General features: G+C 35.7%; 1 protein-coding gene across 1 annotated transcript in view; it reads right to left on the reverse strand.

The window, feature by feature from the left end:
- Positions 1-2762: 2762 nt before the first annotated feature.
- Positions 2763-20940, reverse strand: part of LOC110372021 (ras-related protein Rac1) — a 28866-nt gene continuing 10688 nt past the window's right edge. The window contains exons 2-6 of the mRNA XM_064037650.1: positions 7741-7812; positions 7032-7212; positions 6234-6368; positions 3825-4006; positions 2763-3386 (exon numbers count right to left, since the gene is read on the reverse strand). Coding sequence (XP_063893720.1) covers positions 3851-4006; positions 6234-6368; positions 7032-7212; positions 7741-7812 — 544 coding nt within the window. The 3' untranslated portion in view covers positions 2763-3386; positions 3825-3850. The remainder of the gene's footprint in view (positions 3387-3824; positions 4007-6233; positions 6369-7031; positions 7213-7740; positions 7813-20940) is intronic.

Here is a 20940-nt window from a genome sequence, read left to right on the forward strand (position 1 = left end):
ATTTTCTAGTTTAAAGTGATTCAGCTATGAGGTTCATAAGACCTTCAATTCAGCTGTTTAGTGCAATATGCAGTTGGCTGACGTAGATACACATTTTGTATCGCACCTAAATTGTTTTTATATTAACATTGGCAGTTTAAAACTATATATCTTTGATCTTCTTTGATTTTTCTAGTTTTCTGCTATCAATAAACGCGAATATATCAGCTTGTCGACTCATCCTTACCATGCGCTTAGATACAATATATAGTTGTTTTCTTTCACTATTTTTTTATCTTTGCCCAAGTTTGATATCTGTTGCTAAGGTTGCGTAATTTTTATCATTTGAGCTGTTTACACACACTGTAGGTACCACTGAGTACGAAGATCTACGATTGTTTTATCTACTGCGATTTTTTGTACAAGGTTAAATAATATTCATTAATATTTTTTACAGAACGAAATCTACGTCTATTAGTTAAAAGTCTATACCTATATAAAATAGGATACATAAATAAAACACATATTTTGAACAGTTAATATAAATATATTTTGAATTATTCAGAGGCTTTACAATATTTGGAAGAATTACTCGAGAGCGTTATCTAACTATCATATCAATCGAATTATAGACACAGCGCATATCTATACATATACAATTTTGTATAAAAATAATATTATACAAGCTGTTATTTGAATGAAAGCAAATGCAGTACATGGCATAAGTGACTACCAACAATACAACAAGATGACAACATAACATCAATACAAATAAACGCGTCTAACATACACTACAAATACAAATTATATAATTATAATAAATGGAAAATTTGGACTAACGGATCTACTAGATTTTACTAAATAAATTCAATTAAAGTTTTTAAGAACCCAGTCAATTGTTTTAAGATTTTCGTGCATTTAATAAAGTCATAGCAGATATATTGACTCGTCTCCATTATGAAAAATATCGACAAATATTTATCGTTATATTTCTTGACAAAATAATAGTATCTTATCTGTTTTAAGTTTAAAAAATATCATTTGATTCGATCTCGTCCTATCGCTGCCTCAACAGGTATATTATATTGTTGACCTATTATTTAAATTATATATTTTATAACTAGACATAATATAGTTAGTCCATTCAACCATAAACGCATTACAATACATGAATACATAAAACTACACAGTGGAAACTATTTATTTTCAATTAGCATCAGACGTGGAAAAATGGATCTAGTATAAAAAATGTTACACCAAAGAAACTGGCGTGTGTATTTTAATTTTTGTATACTTTATTACTAAATTACCGGTATTTACATGCTGATTCTTCTAAATATTTGCATCTGAACAATACATACATTAAAATCTTACTGCTAGGGATGTTCTGTGCAATTGTTCGAGCTTTTTAAATTTAGAAACAGAATTAAAAACTCATTAGTAAAATAACTTTTTGAAAGGAATAAAACTCTATGGCCACTAGTTTATAAACAGCGTGCCGCGTTGGGTGACAAGCAACAACAATTGCACACTTAACACAAACTTACATGTACTGCTTTCTTATTATAACATTTATATTTTAGGAGTGGATTTAGACAGTAATTAACTTAGTGCCATTTTTATTTACTAAAGAAACGATCTGTAGAGACTACGAAAATCGTGAAGTTAGGCGTATAAGGTAAAAAAAGCGTCCCATATCTAGAGGCCGTGAAAAATGTCTAGATAGTCAATTAGAGCCTAAACCCGTTTATCACATTTTAGCGAAAAATGCCTCCCGTGACAGTAATGCGGCCGAGTTGAGATGGTGAGCGAGCTAGAGGTCGTAGAAAGAGTTATGTCCATCTCGACTCGGTCGGTTAATGCTAAAAGTAGTTGTGCGGTATTTTACATTAGCCCTAGAAGACTAAACAATTGCGATACAATCTTGTTGCTTATTGAAAACTGCGCTAGCGGCCCTAGTTCTGCAATTTTAACCTCCATACTCAAAATTCCAATCCAGCAAAGATTTTTTTCCTTACTCAGTGCAAATTGATACTTAAAACACATGCATAAGGTTGAAATTCGCAGAACTATCGCCGCTAGTATTACAAAGACGTCACGATAGCATAGCTACACTTTACCAACGATATGTATCTAAGTATTGACCATTCACGCGCTTATACTCTTAAGCTTTTAGCCGATTTAGAGAAATAATACGCAAGAAATGTCTGCATATAGCTACTGCATTTTAGCACGTATGACCGTAGCATTAGAGTTTAAATTGATTCGTCTAAGGGAAAATAACATGCAGTAGCTATATTTTCATGAAATGGCATATTATTGACTAAATGACCGTTCATTTAGTTTCCAATGAAAGTCGACTTCAGCATGAGTTACTTGACATTATTAAAGTTACCAATTATTAAATGCGGGATTGTGTGCTCGGGTTCAAAGTTTTGTACAGTACAGTGGGTTCTTATTCAAGACATTATTAACCTACAAATCACATCGAAGTCAATTTATACTGGAATCTGCGTAGCGTATTAAAACGAAATACAGTTTACATCATACATAGGTACATATAACCTTTTTATTTAATTAAATATACAATGAATACGAAACTTTTATGATTAACCATTTCCTTACGAACGAATGCTGTACTTATTACGCCACTATCCTAGCCGACGTTGTAACTCGTATACAAATTGAACTTTAACGCAATAGAAATAAGGACGAAAATGTATACGAGCAAGAGTCGACCAACACTGATATACAACAATGTGGAAACAAATAAAAAGCAATAATAAATCGAAAAATATAATCTCTGGCAAACAAAAATTTCAACAATTCCATTTTTAAAACAACCGCTCAGAAACGACGGTGAAGTATGTTTAAACAATTTGTACCCGAAATTATCATAGATGTAGGAATGTAATTACACTTTCGTAATAGCGATGTTCTAGATTTTAGTAAAGCACCCAAATATGAGTTAGAACTCGGATTACCTAGTAGTCACTGACAGGCGGTGGTATAATGTGAAATAGTGTACAAATAATAACCAATGTAGAACATAGTGGCACATGATTCACAAAAAGAACATTTGAATAAAGATTCCAGTGACGTCCATAGACAATATTCAAAGCTAGGCATAGGTAAATCTCTTTGCAGCATACAAACTGCCAGTGACAAGAATACCCGGTCGATATAAAAAAGCGTTATACATTAAACGGACCTCACTCACACCAACCCACGTTACATATTAATTAATTAATAATGCGTACTTTAACAGTAAAAATTAACATCTATGTATGCATTTATTGCAGTCCATTCAGTTATAGAGCGTGTGTTTATGCACATTTATACTGATGTTGGTGCGCTCTATGTAAGCTATGCTGTATACACTGGCATCGACGTCTGTACTACGCTATCTGTGGAGAAAATAAAAATTTAATAAATACATATTTTATTTGATTAAGGGCCAATTTTTCAATCATCAGAAACTTCTATCTGAGGAATAAATAAAGCGTTTTGACATATTTTGTACACAAACATTGTCACAGCAGTTAAGATCTGGCGATTGAAAAATCGACCCTAAAAGTAAGAAACAATTATAGCGGCCTAGAATTTTTTAGAAATTTATTTTACCACCAATTGCACAATAAGAACTTTTCGAAAATAACACAGCGATTCAATTAAAGATTGAAAAATGGCTTCTGCAAATTCATCCAGTATCCTCGTTCACAATCATTTGACTCATGAAACTAATTTACTTTGATTCACGTTCGCTTTAGAGGCTTGCATATTTGAACGCCATTCTAAAGTCAAATTAATAACACCGATATCGGCACACAAAAAAGTCTCCATACCTTATCTGACAGTGGTACACAAATCCTTAAAGCAGCGTACACTTCCGCCGCGGCTTGATCGGCTGCACGGGACACAGGACGGCTCGGATCGCCTCGTCGAACACCGTCTTCAGGCCCTTCTGCGTCAGCGCCGAGCACTCCAGGTACTTCACCGCGCTGATCTCTTTCGACATGCCGAGACCCTGGACAAGTGAAAAAATATTAGTTCTATTCAGAATATTTTGGAACTTTTCGTATCCTATAACCTTCCTGGATAAATGGGCTGTGTAACACTGAAAGAATTTTTCAAATCGACCCATTGGTTCCTGGGACAATACAGGAATGAATTTTAAGTAGAGCGCAAAAAAAAACTGGAGGTCCAGTATCATTAAGAGAACATATCTGCAACATCAGTAAAAACAAATTTTTCATACTTTTGTCCGCCCTAAAATCAGCAAAATATGGACACCAAATATTCTTACGGGCTTGGAGCAGCGCTCGCGTCAGTAAACCGGTTTCGCGTTGCCGCCGTGCCTACTATGACGACTGTGACCGTACAATCGGTTACAAAATAAACATCTTTCGCTATCAATAACTTTTCTTTTTTGTACTAAAACACGACAAAATAAAAATATACGTAGGTATCTATAAAACTTATTTAGGTAACTACAAGTTGACAAAGTTTGCGCACTGGATAAAATTCGTTCCTGTATAGCGAGTTGATTTTAGTCTTTAGCTTTATAAGATTAGTGCAGAGAACAAATGGTCGTGTGCTGGTTGGCCCTACATATCTTACTACAGGACGTAAATATAAAAATAATATATAGGCTTGCCGTTTTATATATTGGGAAACAAACACTAAGTTGTTGATATCATACAATCGGCATTTCATTATTGGCGCAGCTGAATAGCTGTAGCAGCTATTTTAGGATTGTACCTAAAATTAGTCTAAACTGGTTAAGTCATAAACCATTTCACAAATACAAACTGTCATACGCAAGAAGCGATTTTAAAAACTTCCGACTTTACTTTCTTAGGCAAGAATAGACCACAAATCTAAACAAACTTTACGAGTACATTCTCAGTACTATCAATCAAGAAATAAATTGGCACATTCCACAGTGCACAATGCAGGAACTCTCGACAATAGTAGTTGTAATACAGACGCGTAAATTTGCAATATCCTGGCTGCGGGCAGCTTGCTTCCCACCTCGAATATAACTAGCGAACGTTGCACATTTACTGAGCACAGCGTAGAATACTTCTCAGTGAAACTATGGAGGCGATTTGTTCAAATTGTTTATGATCATGATCTGTCCAGATCTCAACTATATTGGGGTCGGCTTAAAGTATATCATATCATATCATTTATTGCATTCCATAATGTACATTTGGTGGAAAATATATAATAAAATAGAGGTAGTCACAATTATGGACCCTGATGGGCACAGCAAAATAGTTAGAAGAGAGGAAGGCGTTTAATGTAATAAACTAGTATGTAGTATATTATTTAAGTAGAGGTATTTATTTAGGTATATTATAATATTACGTATATTTTTGTGTAGCATAACTTCGTTTTATAGTTATTTTTCTATATATGTTGCTTTTATTTAATTTTATTTTAGGTTATTTTTTATCGGTGATATACTCGTTGATTGAATAGTATGTTTTTTTTTTATTAATATATTTTTTATATGTATAAATAAATGGTCGCAAAATACTACTGTTACTTCATATGACGCCTTTCAGTTACCATACCAGTTACCCTGATAATGTCAATGGCTGAATTTTATAAGAGCCTCCAAAGGCCTATTTGAAATTAAATCTTTTGACTCTGAAGACTGGTTGTCAGATTTTGTGGTTTCTAGAAAAGAGGAGGTCACTATTCTCATTGAAAGAATATTGAACGCCACATTTAATTCATTTTAAACTTAATTTCCATGGGAACCAACTTGACAACAGTTTCACAATGAAAATTGCTCTTAGTTCTCCCTCATATGCGCCAGCCGTAGCGGTTACGAGTATACGTCAACTGTCAGACGCACGTTGGGTGAGGTTTGTGTTTACGTAGTAAGGTATCAATCAAAGGTAATTGTATATTCTGGTGTCAGTTTGATACAGGAAATGGCATATTTTCATAGCTATCCAATATGAAATTCTGAGCCATAGGTGCTCCCTGAATACCTGTTCTACGTCTAAAATATCTTTTGCTGGAGAGCTATTGAGTATTTGAGGCATTCAAGCTTCTGAAAACTTGTCCACTGCCTCTCCAATAACAGCCGAACGCAGAACTACGGACTCGGTTGGCCACCATAAGGGCTGTTTATTTATATTTTCGAAGAAGGCAATAGAAACCAATGACCATGAATTCCTGGATTCCTGAACAATAACTTAAAAAGATCTTTACTCTCATAAAATTGCGAAGCTTACCTGTGTGTAGGTGATAGGCGCGAGTTTCTTGTCCTTCAGCTTCTCAATGGTGTCCTTGTCTTCGCGGAGATCGAGCTTGGTACCGACCAGGATGATGGGTGTTGACGGGCAGTGATGCCTCACTTCGGGGAACCACTGGAATGTGTAGACGAAAGAGTTATATGAGGCTGTTCTTAACGCAGTGTTATTTTAAACGACTTCAAAAAAAGAAGAGGTTCTGGATTTTGGACCAGAAACTTATGGTGAAACATGATGTTCTGGTTAGAAGCTATTCATGGATATTTAAATGAACCAAGTATGCTATAGTCAGTATCTCTTTTCCATATAGCCGGCTGGTGAAGATATTTGGTACAAATGAAGTGAATCAAACTACGGTTTTGGTGCAGTCCGGCCCGGTCATGGTTGTCATAAATGCTCCTACGTTTTGAACCCAAAGTGAACTTCGCAATCAGGAAATCCAACTGAGAAAATTTATCGCGCAGATACGAGTAATTTCTTAGAAACACATATTGAATTGGCGACATCAATCAAGTCGAGTATAAAGAAGGAGTGTTCTTTGGAAACTCACAGTAACATAATCATATTTTCTCTGTTATCAAGTCGAGATTTTAAGACTTCCTACATAGTGAAGCTTTGACATACAGATAATGAGTATAGAATTACGAGGCTTGTATTATTCCATAGAGAAGATTCAAAACAAAAATCTGTATTCACTGGAAACTCTTGACTTTGGAACTCGTGGAAACTCTCAAACAATAAGATGTGTTATAACACAACAACATTTTAGCAGCTACATACCTTAGCCCGAACGTTTTCAAACGACGCTGGGTTGACAAGCGAGAAGCATATAAGGAACACATCGGTCTGTGGGTAGGACAGTGGTCGCAGCCTATCGTAATCTTCCTGACCAGCCGTATCCCATAGGCCCAGGTTGATTGGCTTGCCATCTACCATCACGTTCGCCGAGTAGTTGTCGAATCTGAGAAAAAGGTCACAAATAAATAGGTTTTAATTTTAATATTGAAGGTAAACTTGCTTTGATGTTAGATTTATTAATCTGTCTCAATTTAGGTCATGGTTTTCATAAGGATGCTTCATCAGAAAAACTAATTAAAGTCTGTTTGAATGTTATTGGCATAAAATAAAATAAGACTGCTTGATTGGCATTGAAGCGAAAATAAAAAACAAAACAAATGATGATCAATTCTTAATTCAAATTACGACAGTTTCAATGTCAATTGTCTCACAGATTCATTATTGCAACATATATTTTCTACGATTGCAGCAGAAACTTGAAAAGCTTTTAGTAATGCAAATATCACAACAACAGAGTGAAATTGGACCGTTGTCTGACGGATTAATTCATAAAGCTCTGGATTGAAAGCTCGAAATAGGTCAAACAACTATAAAGTATACTCATCTCGTTACATTTTGTTTGATAAGGTAAACTTAGTTAACGAGCAAATAATTATGTTTGTTTTGAAGTCGAATAATTGTAGATACTTACACTGTGGGTATGTACTCTCCTGGGAAGGCATTTGTGGTGTAACTGATGAGCAGGCATGTTTTACCGACGGCACTGTAGACAAAGAAAAGAAAAACATTAAACATAACTCCAAGTGACAGAAAGAAAGTCACAGATATAAAGTTTCGAGTTCCAATTCCGTTGATACAGCTGTCATAATAAATCTCGCTAATAGGACAGATTATAAAGAGGAACAAAGACCAACAAAAAGTTTATGCGGAAACTGCAACCTCATTTTGAATTTTAATTTATTTTTACATAAGGAGCGTAGAATTTAAATTAATACGCTCGGTTTGAATTCATGGGCCGTTCGTGATTTTCTTTGTAATTTAAAAATTATAAGGCAGTGTAGCATTACACTGACCCAAAGAAAAAACAACACTTGAGCACGTTCTTGCGTGCTAAGGATGAAGGATGTGATAAGTTAAGTGGACACCATGCGCTTGCCACAGCAAAAAACGCAAAAAACATAGTTTATAATGCTTATTTTATAAAATCGAGGTGGAACGTAGAACATTGTTAGTTTCAAATGTTTGTTTGCGTGGGTCGTAACCATTAAAGGATTTAGTGTAAACTGTAAATGTTCACACAACGCAACATTTATTAGGCAAACAGTAATAAAAGTACAATAACAGCAGGAAAATTACAATCCAGTTAGTCAGTATCATAATTCAGATTATAAATACCGCAGAACAATAATAGTATCTGGTGTAACAACGGTATAAATAGCTCACACTATTTTCGCCACCTACAGTATACCCCGCGTGCATACATACATACAAATATAAACCCTCTTGTTTTAAACAACACTGCGTTGTCCTCTATTCTCGGCCACGTCTAGAGGTCACAAGTGCACAACATAAATTGGTCGTGTAATAACGATGGCTAATATTCCGCCCTCGTATCGTCGAGCACGACATCCTGTCAGATACTCCTGGCTAGGGAATGTCGATGTCGATAAACTCGTTTTTGTTTTTAATATGCAGATCATTGGTTAATGTTGTGATTTTTTTTTGCATCATAGGCTATCTTATCGAGTAGTTTCTATTTTTTGTACGCACCAATTACATACTCGCAAATGATAACGATTTCGACTTATGTAAACGTCATAACTAGCCTAGTTAAAAGTTGTGTTATCGCCATTAATTATAATCGAAACTCTTTTGAATATACCCATGGCAGTGGCACAAAAAATAACAAAGAAGAATGCACCAGTGTGAACCCTAACGAATATAAAGAAGGAACAATCATCGACTGACCGCCCATAACCCTCGACCCGCGTACGCATCTCTACAGCGATCGCTCTTCATTCCACAAATGAATCACGTTGCATAACAACCTGCATGAAGGAAATACTCAACATGGGAACATCTGACTTGAGACTGTTAGTCACCGACGAATAGAAAAAGAAAAATAAATCACTATTGCCATATCCGTATGATTCATTAAATGTCATGACAGAAATAAAGAACATTTTGCTGTATTTACATTATTCTAGAAGATTCCTATCAGCATTTGATAGACGTTATCTGAATCAATGGCTGAGTTAAGATTTATGGCGAAAGGTGACGCATTTTCAGGGCCAACAAGACATACCAGCCAGACGATGCGGTGTTTCAACAACTTTAAAACAAAAAAATCTTTAATGTTAGCATTAGCTATCGCTTGATAAACATAGACCACTACGTACTACGGCTGTTCGCTGACGATTGAAAGCAATGTACAATCAAACTTGATTGCTTACGTTTGTCTTTCAAGTTGTGTTTTGACTTATAACAAGACTCATCAACGCCAACTCACGTTTACGCACAGGAAACAATTGTAGATGGTATAATTAAAACAACAAAACTTTAGTCCCAAAACATCACAAAGAACATGACACGATATCAAACAAATGAACGCGATGCGTCAATACTCGCATAACGATTCGATAATATCGCTTCGGGACTGACTCATCATCCATGACTCAACGAAGGTCAAGAAAGCAAACATTATACGGTAAATAGAAGTGTTTGCCGTGTCAAGATTTATTTCGTACAATTTTTTCCCCCAAATAATGACCGCGGGACGTCGTCGCCTCGGCTGAAATATCGGTGTTTGTTTTCTCGCCTCACTCGACTCAACGAGTAGTTTGTCAAAACTGGGGCGAAGTAACAATCGAATTAATCTTTCCGGTCTCGGGCTCATGTATTTGTAAAATAGACGTAACATTTTGTGGTTGTATCAGTGATAGTTCTTTTGTTACCTTTCACAATGGGTCCTTGGCTATGGATGTAGATGTTTTTTTGATTCCTACGAATCTCTAGATTCATTGGTTTGGAATTCGCCCTCTGGGAATTCATCTTTCTTTTATTTTGCCTGGTTTTGTTGATATCTCTGTGCTCTATTGCAGCAGAAGTAGACAATTCTACAGCTTCAAATTCAAGTTTAAATAGGTTAGACTGTTTTATTCTAGACATCGAAGAAAGCATATCGAGTAAGCATGTCGAATTAAATATGGTAGTAGCTATGGCCGAGTAGATTAGTCTCTCCCACACTATTGACTTGCTTCTGTTTCTCCCAAAGCAGCCACTGGTCGACAGATAACGTCATGAATCGTTTAAAACACGTGTTCCATTATACGTAGCTGGTGACACGTTAACCATGTGTGGAACTCGCTTAATTATCGCTTTAACTCACCCGGGAGTCATTGTTTCCGTGTGAAATAATAGCGCTTTACATACGTTTGAATTGCTGAATTCTAAATTAGATAACTCGAGGTAAGGTCATTGCGAATTCTAAGTTGCCAATATCATAGAAACTAGTTACGTGCAACAGACCGAAAAAACGGCGTTCATTCCAACAAATAATACTACGGTAGGCACGAAAGCGAGGAAGCACGAAGCCTTCAGAATCTAACACAATTTCCTGTATTACAGAAAATTTGCAAGGATAATCCCGCACGAAAATATGAGTTTCATATCGAAACGAAGTCGAGTCACTGGAGGTGAAGCGTAGGGCTGTCGCGAAATCAAAACACCGCGGGAGACTTACTCGAACTTTATAAATAAACTGGGTATCTAACGACTTATGGCTGTATAAATACGTGAAGTCATTCATCGTAATGGCCGACCGAGAAATATTGTATTTTATCTGTCTAGACGGGAATATTATAACGTTGTCATGTTTTCACTCACAGCGAAGGGACTGTAAATGAGTTTGAAGTATTGGATAGCTTCAAGATTTTATGGCGACAGTTAGTTTACACACACATGAAACGTACTCAGATTTATTATTATTGAGAAAGATTAAATCGTGTTTCACTGGAATGATTGCTATGGAAACATTCTTCCACTTAATTCTGAATCGGAAGTGTACCAAATAGTATTTTTTGTAACGATGACGTTAAGATAGCCTTCGTTTCGTTTCTCAATGTTTTCCTAGTAAAACGGTTAGTTGAGACAAGTGTTTTATAGCTTCCAAGCACAGTTGCGATAGCATCAACGTTTTAGGTCTCGCGTCTTGTGGTTTTGGGGTTCTTCAAAATTGTTAGTTCAAGTTTTTGCTACGTAAAAGTCTTAGCATTTCGCGTTGCTTCATTCAAAATTGCGGTTTTAACTCAACGCTTAGAAGCGTCGACTAAAATGTTTTTACTACATAATTCCAGCTCTGGAACTGGTACTGTTTTAAGTTTTAAAGTATTTGAAAGCATCATAAGAGGATGGAAAGCCATACTGCATTTTTCCCAAGCTGAAAGATATTTCATCCATTTGGTAGAAGGACGGACTCTGGTAATACTTTTCCAGTGTGCGAGTGTGATACCGACAATACTAGAGGTTGATTGCAACGAACATTTCATGGTATTAGTATGGAATGCGTGAGGGGAATCCAATATGGAGACTATATGACGACAATGTATGCACGGGAACGCCTGCAAATATCCTTGTTTGATTGAAAATCTAGGTATTCTAAATTCCTGGTGATGATATAAAAATATGAATTGAAACAGAAATACATAATGGGAAATTTTCTTTTGTTAAAATATTTTTATGAATGCTAGTCGGGTTATTACCAACCACAGATCTAAATGGGGTGGTGTTTGACCTACGTTAAACTTTTGTCGTATGAACTATGCCACGATACAAATAACAGATATACTTCCTTATAAAACAAAGTAGTATAGTATGACGCATAGGCAGTTGCATGTTTCGTTGGCACAGCTGACTCAGACGATCTTTGCTCTTTTATTTACAAGAAACTAATGTACATTCATTAGAAAGAGTATCTATTTTTCACTATCGTTGATTTAGTTTGGTTGAAGCTTATTTTAATGATGGAACTTTTTCTATTTATTAACGTCATTAATTCCTAGGACTTGTTGTTTATCGATTTTCCGTGAATCAGTGGTTTAGTTTAAATAACGTATGCTTCGTTTTAAAGGAAAAAGTTTGCTGTCGATGGTAGTAAATTATGACGGTTTCCTTTGAAATGACACATACTAACTCTACATATAGTTACCGAGACTTATCGAACATAATAGAGTCAATAATTCTTGTATGACCCCATTCATTTTCTTTGTAAGTCAATGAACTGACGCTGCATACATATTCAAGCATTTTATTATTAAATTGTATTTTTACAAGTGACTTGTATGCGTTTCAGACCACATGCACTGTGCAAGGCTGGAGGTCAACGACCCGGGCGCGTTTTGTTTATTCGGATAAAGCTACAAACTTTATGATAACGCTACGAACATACATAGTTTAGAATGTAGGTTAAATTGCCGGAAAATGAACATGTGTCTAACATAAAATGAGTAATTGGTTTACGATTTGTAAATTAATATTAGGCATACCGGAATGTGGTTGAAATAGTGATTTATTTTATTTCTTTTATATTGCGTGAACGTCAATCATCGGTGTTATGGATGTACACATAATGTTCCTATACATTTGTTTTAATTCCCCACTAATATCATAATTATAGTCTTTATTATAATTATTACTCTTTGGTTATACCTCGTTATCTTTACGACTTGAAAACTAGAGCAAACAAAGCAAATCTACGTAAAAGTTGTTAAACTTAATTCATTATCTAATGGCCGTTATCGTTATTCGGTGCACAAACTAACTGTACTTAGTTGATAACGTTACGTTGCAGTGCGGTAATTATTACTTGTGATAAGAGTTAACTGTGCCTCTATGTCTGATTAGAAGATAGCTGCGGTAGTTTCTTATGTTGGTGAAGAAAGCTATGTTTTCTAAGAGGCTACAACTAGACTTGACTAGACAAGTCTCAGAACTGTCATACCAGATATATTATGTAAAAGTGCGTTTTGAATGCCAGCTGCCGACCGCAACTGCACTGCATGATCGGTCGATATATGAGAGCGACTCCACATGCTGCTGGCTGCCGTTTCGATACAGTTATGCACCCTGTTCCAACGGCCGATTTCATGCAGTCGGCAGCTAGCTTTTAAAACGCATCTTAACTCAATATTTTTGAACTTCGAATCAGATTTTCCTGTAGGTAATAAATACTTCTTCAGCGTTCTCGGGATTTTGGGGTTAGGCGAATTCATTTGCGACCGGCACAAATTATATATCATTTCGTTTATTGTATGATTGAAGTCACGTATATAACCGTAACAGGAATCATAATACGTCATAGTGAATAAGGCGATCAGTATTTTCAATTACATTACAATATAGGTATCATACATTTCCATTCATGTGTAAAGGGCCTTCCCGCTTACATGCATCATTATAAATAAATTGTTTACATCATTAACCAATGACATAATTAACAATTTTATACATAGAAAATTATTTGGGGCATTCCCATTTCAGTAGAACATTCTGACAATAAACTGGGATACTACTGCATATAACGATACTTTTCTTCGCAGCAAAGAAAGGCGTTGCTATGATTACAAGCACGAGAGAAATTTTACTTTCGTCTTCGAAATAGAAGAGGTACGATACCTTTACATATCGCAGTCTGCTGCTAATAATTATTATTTCTTTTGAAATGTATCAGAGCATTGCCATGTTTGTATTTAAGAACATAATATGAATATTGCAAGGCTACAACAGTTCGACACGGCATATAAAATAAGTTATTGTTTTCTTACAAAATCTATGTTAACGACTTTACAGGCAAGCCTTTAGTCATATGTATTTTGCAGTCAGTATTCTGTATACTTATTGCGACATAGTTGTAACACCTGGTAAATTATAAGCATGGGAAGTGTATGAACAATGTACAGTAATGTTTTGTTTATTTAATGTCTGCACGTGCAATTAATCAATCATAATTAAAGCAATTAACATGTTGCATTTGATCTGCTTATAAGGGCTAGTCGTGTATGAATCTAATACTAATATGTTGCTATTACTTGTCATTAGTACAATGTTGATATGATAATGTAATGTTTTTTAACCAATTTTAATAAAAGATTTGAATAAAGCCTTGACCCTGGGATGAGAAACGGATGAATAACTTAGATGTAACATTGACTTTAAATTTGGAAGTAGAGAAGTCGATATACTTGCATCACCCACAGCTTCCAACGTAATATTACATTCATTTGTTAAGACTGCAAGCAAAATTATAAACAAAAATGTCGAGGCCGATTATAAGCAGACCTGTTTCTCAGAGATATGAGAAAACTTGGCAAACTCTATGATTGCATCCGAGAATTCATCTATAAACCTTGTCTAGCCAAAGAATGCTTGGGTTGCCGACATAATCTATAAGTACCCACTAAATCTATTTAGCACTTTAAGTACCTTCGTACAGCGTGAATAATGCGTGACTCACTTGTGGTTCTCATTAACTTGTGCGTCGACCAACGAAATTAAATAAACGGGACACCTATATGAGTCAAGAACGTTAAAATACCATTAAGTGCAATAACGTGCACTTTACCGTTACGTACAAGTGAGAAACGATGCGTAATCATGCGTACGCGTCTATTCGTTTAATTTGAATTGTGATGCATTCGACTACGTCATATCTAACGGACTTATTTCGAATTCTGTACAGCATCTCAACTGGATGTCTGTTCAAGGAAATCGCTTTGTATTCGTAGCACGGATCCTGTTCCGTTATTATTAAAATTATTAGATTAAAAACATTGAGTTATTTCTCTAAACTAGGTTCTCTCCTGAAATCAAGATGACCAAGCTGCAACTCTTGCAAAGTCTGCAAATATTCCACACCTACAAGTAAATACCTTTAGATTGTCAATTGTTTTGAAGAGTCAGCATAGAGTTGTAAGCACTTTTCCTCACCCATCAAACTTAAACACCCCTAGTTACAACATGTCATAATATTTCAAGCTGGTAGTTTCAGCATAGTTAGTACCAGCCAGTGCACCGCGCCCTTACTCCCCTCGCCTCGTATGATGTACGGGCACTATGCTAATTTCATTAGCCAGCCACTCACTACGACTGGTATCGCTTAATAGCCCGGCTATTGGTCCAAATTGATTTCCACTGAAGTGAAATTTGAGTGCAGGCAGTTAGTATGGTGATAAATTAGTTAGTGGAGATATCATTTTAATTGGGCGCTGTAAAAGAGTGAATGCCGTAGCACTCTATAGATTGATTTTGCAGCACGAAAAAGTGAGGTAAATTCAGCATGAACTTTTAAAACCACGATGGTAGCAATTGGTGGCAATTAAGTTGCGACTTTCGTTGTATTTCCATTGATGATAAAGGGAGAGGCCTGTGGTCCTGTGATGAACACAAAAGCCAGCAATGTTCACCCAATGAATAAATAATCTGTTCTAAACCCAAAGCAACCCCACAAGATTCTTAAACCAATATTTTTCTCCATCAGCAAGTGAGCAAAATACAATTCCGCCAACTCACAGCAAAAATTCATAGTGGAGAAAGATGATATAGTTAAAAGCTAGAAATGCTTTGGTCCCGCAAATATCTCCGGCATCGCAACCGTACGTCCACGTGTTTGTACACCCCACCGAGTAAGGAAAGGAGAGCGGAGATGCCGTAAGGAAGGTAAGTCAGGCGCTTTCCAGTAGGTACAGGTAAGATAAGCATGATCAAATCTACCAGTAGCTAGAACTATCGAGGCGTTCTGTCCAAAGACGGCGAATAAGGGCGCAGACGTTCCTCGTCACCTGAACACCCGCATTTTGACGCGCTACTTTCTTGGGAGATTTTCCGTTGTGGCACCTCCGCTAGTCATTTTGTTCTCCTGGCACACCCTGATACGTCAGGTATTCTCGAGATGAATCTCAAACATTAATGTTATTACTCAGTCCCTTGTACGGGGAAGCGGTTTCATTCGTGGAAGCAATTTAATCTGCAACCGTATGTTTTGTTGTCATATTACTCTAAATGTTATTTCAACGTATCTGCATTGTTGACTTACGTACTTAAATATGCTAAACTAGCCTCTGACCTGTTTCGCTGGTTTCACGAGGGAATTATTTTCCGCACCCTGCTAAATATCCTATTTGTACTCTGATATATGAACTATGCATATTACTGATTAGTTTCATCAACGTCCACACGGTAGTATTTTCATGATAGAGGAATGAACTTCGATCCAATTTTCGCATTTATAACATAAGCAGAACTGAATATCTGCAAAAGCTATTCATCCATCGTATCCAAGTCTTCCGAAGGTAGAAACAATCGGGCATTGTTTACCTTTACGAGATAATCATGATCACTAAAGGCAAGATAATTACCGCATTCAATCTCATCCTAATGATGCATTCACGATGTTAAATGCTTAAAAACTACTTTTACGATTATACGTCGATGTTATCCCGTAACACGACAGGAATATTTTTATGGCAGTCATCAAAATTAATCTTATGATATCTTTTTAGATGTTAGCTGTTTACTTTGACTGCCATCAAACTAAATTAGGAACGAGTATATAAACTCATACTGGAGTACTAAAACGTTACCATTTTATTATAATCCGAAATATTCAGTTGCTATGGGCAGTCTAACTTTACATTGCAAAACCTTTAATTCTTAAATACGACTCTACAAAGGCTTCCAGAAAGTTGCAATAAAAATATAAGTATTTCCTGGAAAAAACACATTGGAACACCTGAACCGTGCCAAGTAAATAAGAGTTTAGTAAGTACATAAACCAGTTCCTGGTTCGTAGTAAGGATTCTATCCCACATAGCTATAAACTATTACAATGTGCACAGGTACATATTCAGTGAAATAAGTGCTATCTTCTCTCTCTACTTAAGAAGAAGTTCTGGAGTTGTCAAACAATCTGAATACGAAATTATTGATAAAAGACAGCTCAACGACAAGATAAATTGAACGGAACCAAATGTGGTATCTCTGTGACAGTTGTGTCAATGTTGGTTTATCAAGATGAATCGTACCTGTACCCCGAAACTTATTCTATGATACGAGGGAGAGTGAAATACGTAATTGATGCTATCGATGCAAGTCTACGGCTTTCGCTGAATTTGTGTAATTGTATATTAATTCATTGTATTTGCACTTTTGCGAGAAATAAACATACAATTCTAAAGAACAATATTAAAAATAGCCATTATTCCAGAAATATAGAGCTAAAAATATAAATAATAATATAGTTAATTAAATTAGAATTATTCCGTTAATAACAACCGAGCTATCCTTCTGTAGTGCGTCAAAGAAATGTTTGTCACAATTTACTCATGTTATAAATAGACCCTTATATGAATCAGCAATAGGTACCGTCTAAGAGTATACAAAATATGTTATTATTGTACAATAAACCTTATACAAGAAACATCCAACCACACACTCAATGGTTTTACCATTAACCCGGGAACTTTTACCAATAAAACGGAAAAGGCGCGTAACTGGCATTACGAAAATGTATTTTCGATTCCCAATGGAAAGCAAAGAGGTACGAAGAGTAAATATGCACAAAAAATAACGCAATAACCCATAACATTCCTCTTATATTTGCCATTTGTTTTTCAATAACATTACGTCGTATTTTGGCGTATCGCAGCGGAAGCGACGCTCTGTGTACAATGTTTACTGTTTTTATTTCGTGAATTTGGAATCACCGATTTGACCTACATTTTTTTTGGGGTTGTCCTGATGGTAAAGTTTTAAGGGTTAAAATTATATTCTTTTTTCGATGAGGAATATTTCGAAGGTGAGTATTTCGCACGCCTTGGCAGCAAGAATGAATACTTTCATGTTATCAACCCAGATAAATAACATAATTTATAACAAAATATTCGACCAGATAAAAGTTACTTGGCTAATAAATTAACCACATACCACATTGATTAAGCAAAAAGCAAAATTGTGGCAAATTAAGTTGCCCATAAAACCCCAGTTTAGTCAGAAGGCATCACACAAACCGCATCCCATTTTCAGGCGGGTAAATAGGACAAAGCAAAGCGGGCACTAGGGACCACTAACTCCCTGAAAGGGAAACCCTACTTTACATAGGAAAGATCGGGAAACGAAGAAAATTATGCTTTATGTTAACGTGATAAGCTGTATATCAACAGCATAGATAAGTTTGTACGCTTTACAAATTGTGTGTAGTAAAAGAGGACAAACATGATATGTAGAATTGTGACGTCCTGACATGTGTTAGTGAGTAAACTTAATACGTTTGATTGCAAAAATCATACTTCAATGACGGAAAACTGTGCTATAATCCTTGTACCGTGATTCAGTCATTACTATTAGTAACATTTAGTATACATATTTGAAATTCATGATATTCTGTAATGACGTTCACACCATGTTAGTAGTTGCGGTACAGGAAAAACTTACCTTGTGCCTTAGCCACTAAAAGTTTATACTTTTCTTCGATTTAATAAATTATTTGTAAGTGTCTATGCGCACAAAGAAACAGCCATAGGAGAAAAAGCTTTTAGCCATAACTTACAATTTAAAAAAAAAGGGAACTTCCAGACTACTGAAAAATAAACATTTCATCACAGGAGTGTTGTCTATGATATTATTTCTAGAGTTCATCGATATTCATTGACCAAAAAAGCCTACATTTAGTAGCATGGCATTTTTGTCACCAATAACATTCATAGATCAGGGTTTCGCATAAAAAAAATTTGGATCTGATTTCCAACGATTTATAAGAACACAATAGCTCTTTATATAATTTGAGATAGAAGCTGGACATTGATTACATAATTATGTATGTAGTATGTAGCAATAATTTCGACATCATTTACACAAAGCCTCCAGTAATAATTTGGTAACAATAGGAAATTAATATAATTCAAAACACAACAGCATAGTATTTCACACATTCGTGACACAGAACAGAAACCCACGCGTGCTATATTGCAATAACAATATACATTTCGTTTTCAAACATTTCCTAAACAATTGCACTGAAATATGGCTGAAAATTTCTTATAGATTGCCTATGAATAGATTGTAAAAACAACAATTACACACAATATGTATTATTACTCACTTAAAGATAAACACGGATAGGAACATACAAAACATACGCTTGCAATTGCAATATTACAACTGAAGGTGTGGCATAAAATCCTCCTTCACATAAGTTTTGAAACAAATGCATTTTTATGGGTAAGCTTTTGTCATAGGTAATTCAGGTTTGAACAGAGTGCAAAGCACGAAAGCAGAAAGTGATATGCAAAAGGGGTAAGCGAAAATCATGACCAGGGTTGCCGAACATAAAGAAGAGTCCAATTGGATCAATAAATAAGATAACATCAAACACAATACGTATTCAAAATGATAATAATAAAACTAAAAACGTAATTTATTCTAAAGTTGTTTAAAGCGTAAGTTCAAATTACTCCAACTAAAACAGCTTACACGACAGCTGGATTCCGCTAAGTCTCTAAACTCGCAGTTAAGCCACAACCGAGTTACACCCACAAAATCCCGGAACTAACAAGTACTAACAACTAAAGCTCAGTAAATCGCAGCCCTATTACTCTGGTACAGCACTCGGGGCCTAAAAGCAGTCACATCTATGTACTTTATGCTCTATTCTGAAAGCAATTCATTTTACTCCTGTAGCGTTAGTTTTCAAAGCACCATTTACTAGGTCCTCCATTGTGGAAATGTTTAAAGCACATTAGGAGATGAATTAATGCGTAACTGCGTAATGCATTTATGCTATAGTACTGCCGTTAACATTCATATAGATCTAAGGCAATGCCAGGTTCATATTGTGAGGCAGTTTAAAACCTGCAGTTCATCGTACTTCATTAGTGAATGTTATCTCAAACTTGAAGTAGATTTAGATATCAAAATATTCAAATTAATATTCAAAGAATAACTATCACATTTGATATGCATAATGATCTTATAACGACTATGTTGTTGATTTCCGAGAGTTCAACAGTTCATTTCAATCCTTTCTAATGTATATCATCAGATATGTAAATAGCTCCGTAGATCTACACCGTTTGGGATAGAAAAATAATCTTCCACCTCAGGTTGGAACAATTTCGTTGAATTTATCGGTAATAAAATGCATAGAAACTAGGTCTCCACGGCAGGTTACACAAAAGGCTCATCTATTTTGAGTGTGGCCACCAAACAAAGGGAATCTGTTTGATGAACAAACAGACCGCGATGCACAGTAAACTCATTTACTATTTAGGGCCAGAGACGCTAATGTGCTGCAGTTTTGAAGCCAAGGGTTTGCGTGTGTGAAATTTTTAAGCGTAAAGTAACAAACCGTTTTACCAAACAATACTCCAAACTGCATAGTAAGACTGTTTTATAAATCAAAGCACGTTCTGAAACGCAGCAGCTCATTGATTTACAAAAGCACTTCTCGCTAAGAACGGTCTTGACAGGGTATTAGTTAGTTCCAAGCTATGAATTTTCATAAGCAGAACGTTTCATGTTGGAACGAATTTTGACGACACTGAGAAAATTTTAAGAAACCTAATTTGCGAGCCTGATGCTAACTCAATTTTCTCTGCAAGAAATTGTCGATTCAGATTTTCGGGGACGTGATTTAGTTCCAAATTAAATTATATTTTGCGATACTGGGCCAATCGATCCTTTTGATGTAACCAACATGGGGTCATCCATGTATAAATAAGCCAAGCAATGTTACGATTATGATCCCAACACGCGGCACACTCGATGACGCAACTAAAACGCGTTTGCCAGTAGGCAACAATAACTTTATTGTTTGGACTCACGGTGCTATTTCTTATTCGTA

This window comes from Helicoverpa armigera, chromosome 2, assembly GCF_030705265.1.
Source record: "Helicoverpa armigera isolate CAAS_96S chromosome 2, ASM3070526v1, whole genome shotgun sequence".
NCBI classification, from domain to species: Eukaryota; Metazoa; Arthropoda; class Insecta; order Lepidoptera; family Noctuidae; genus Helicoverpa; species Helicoverpa armigera.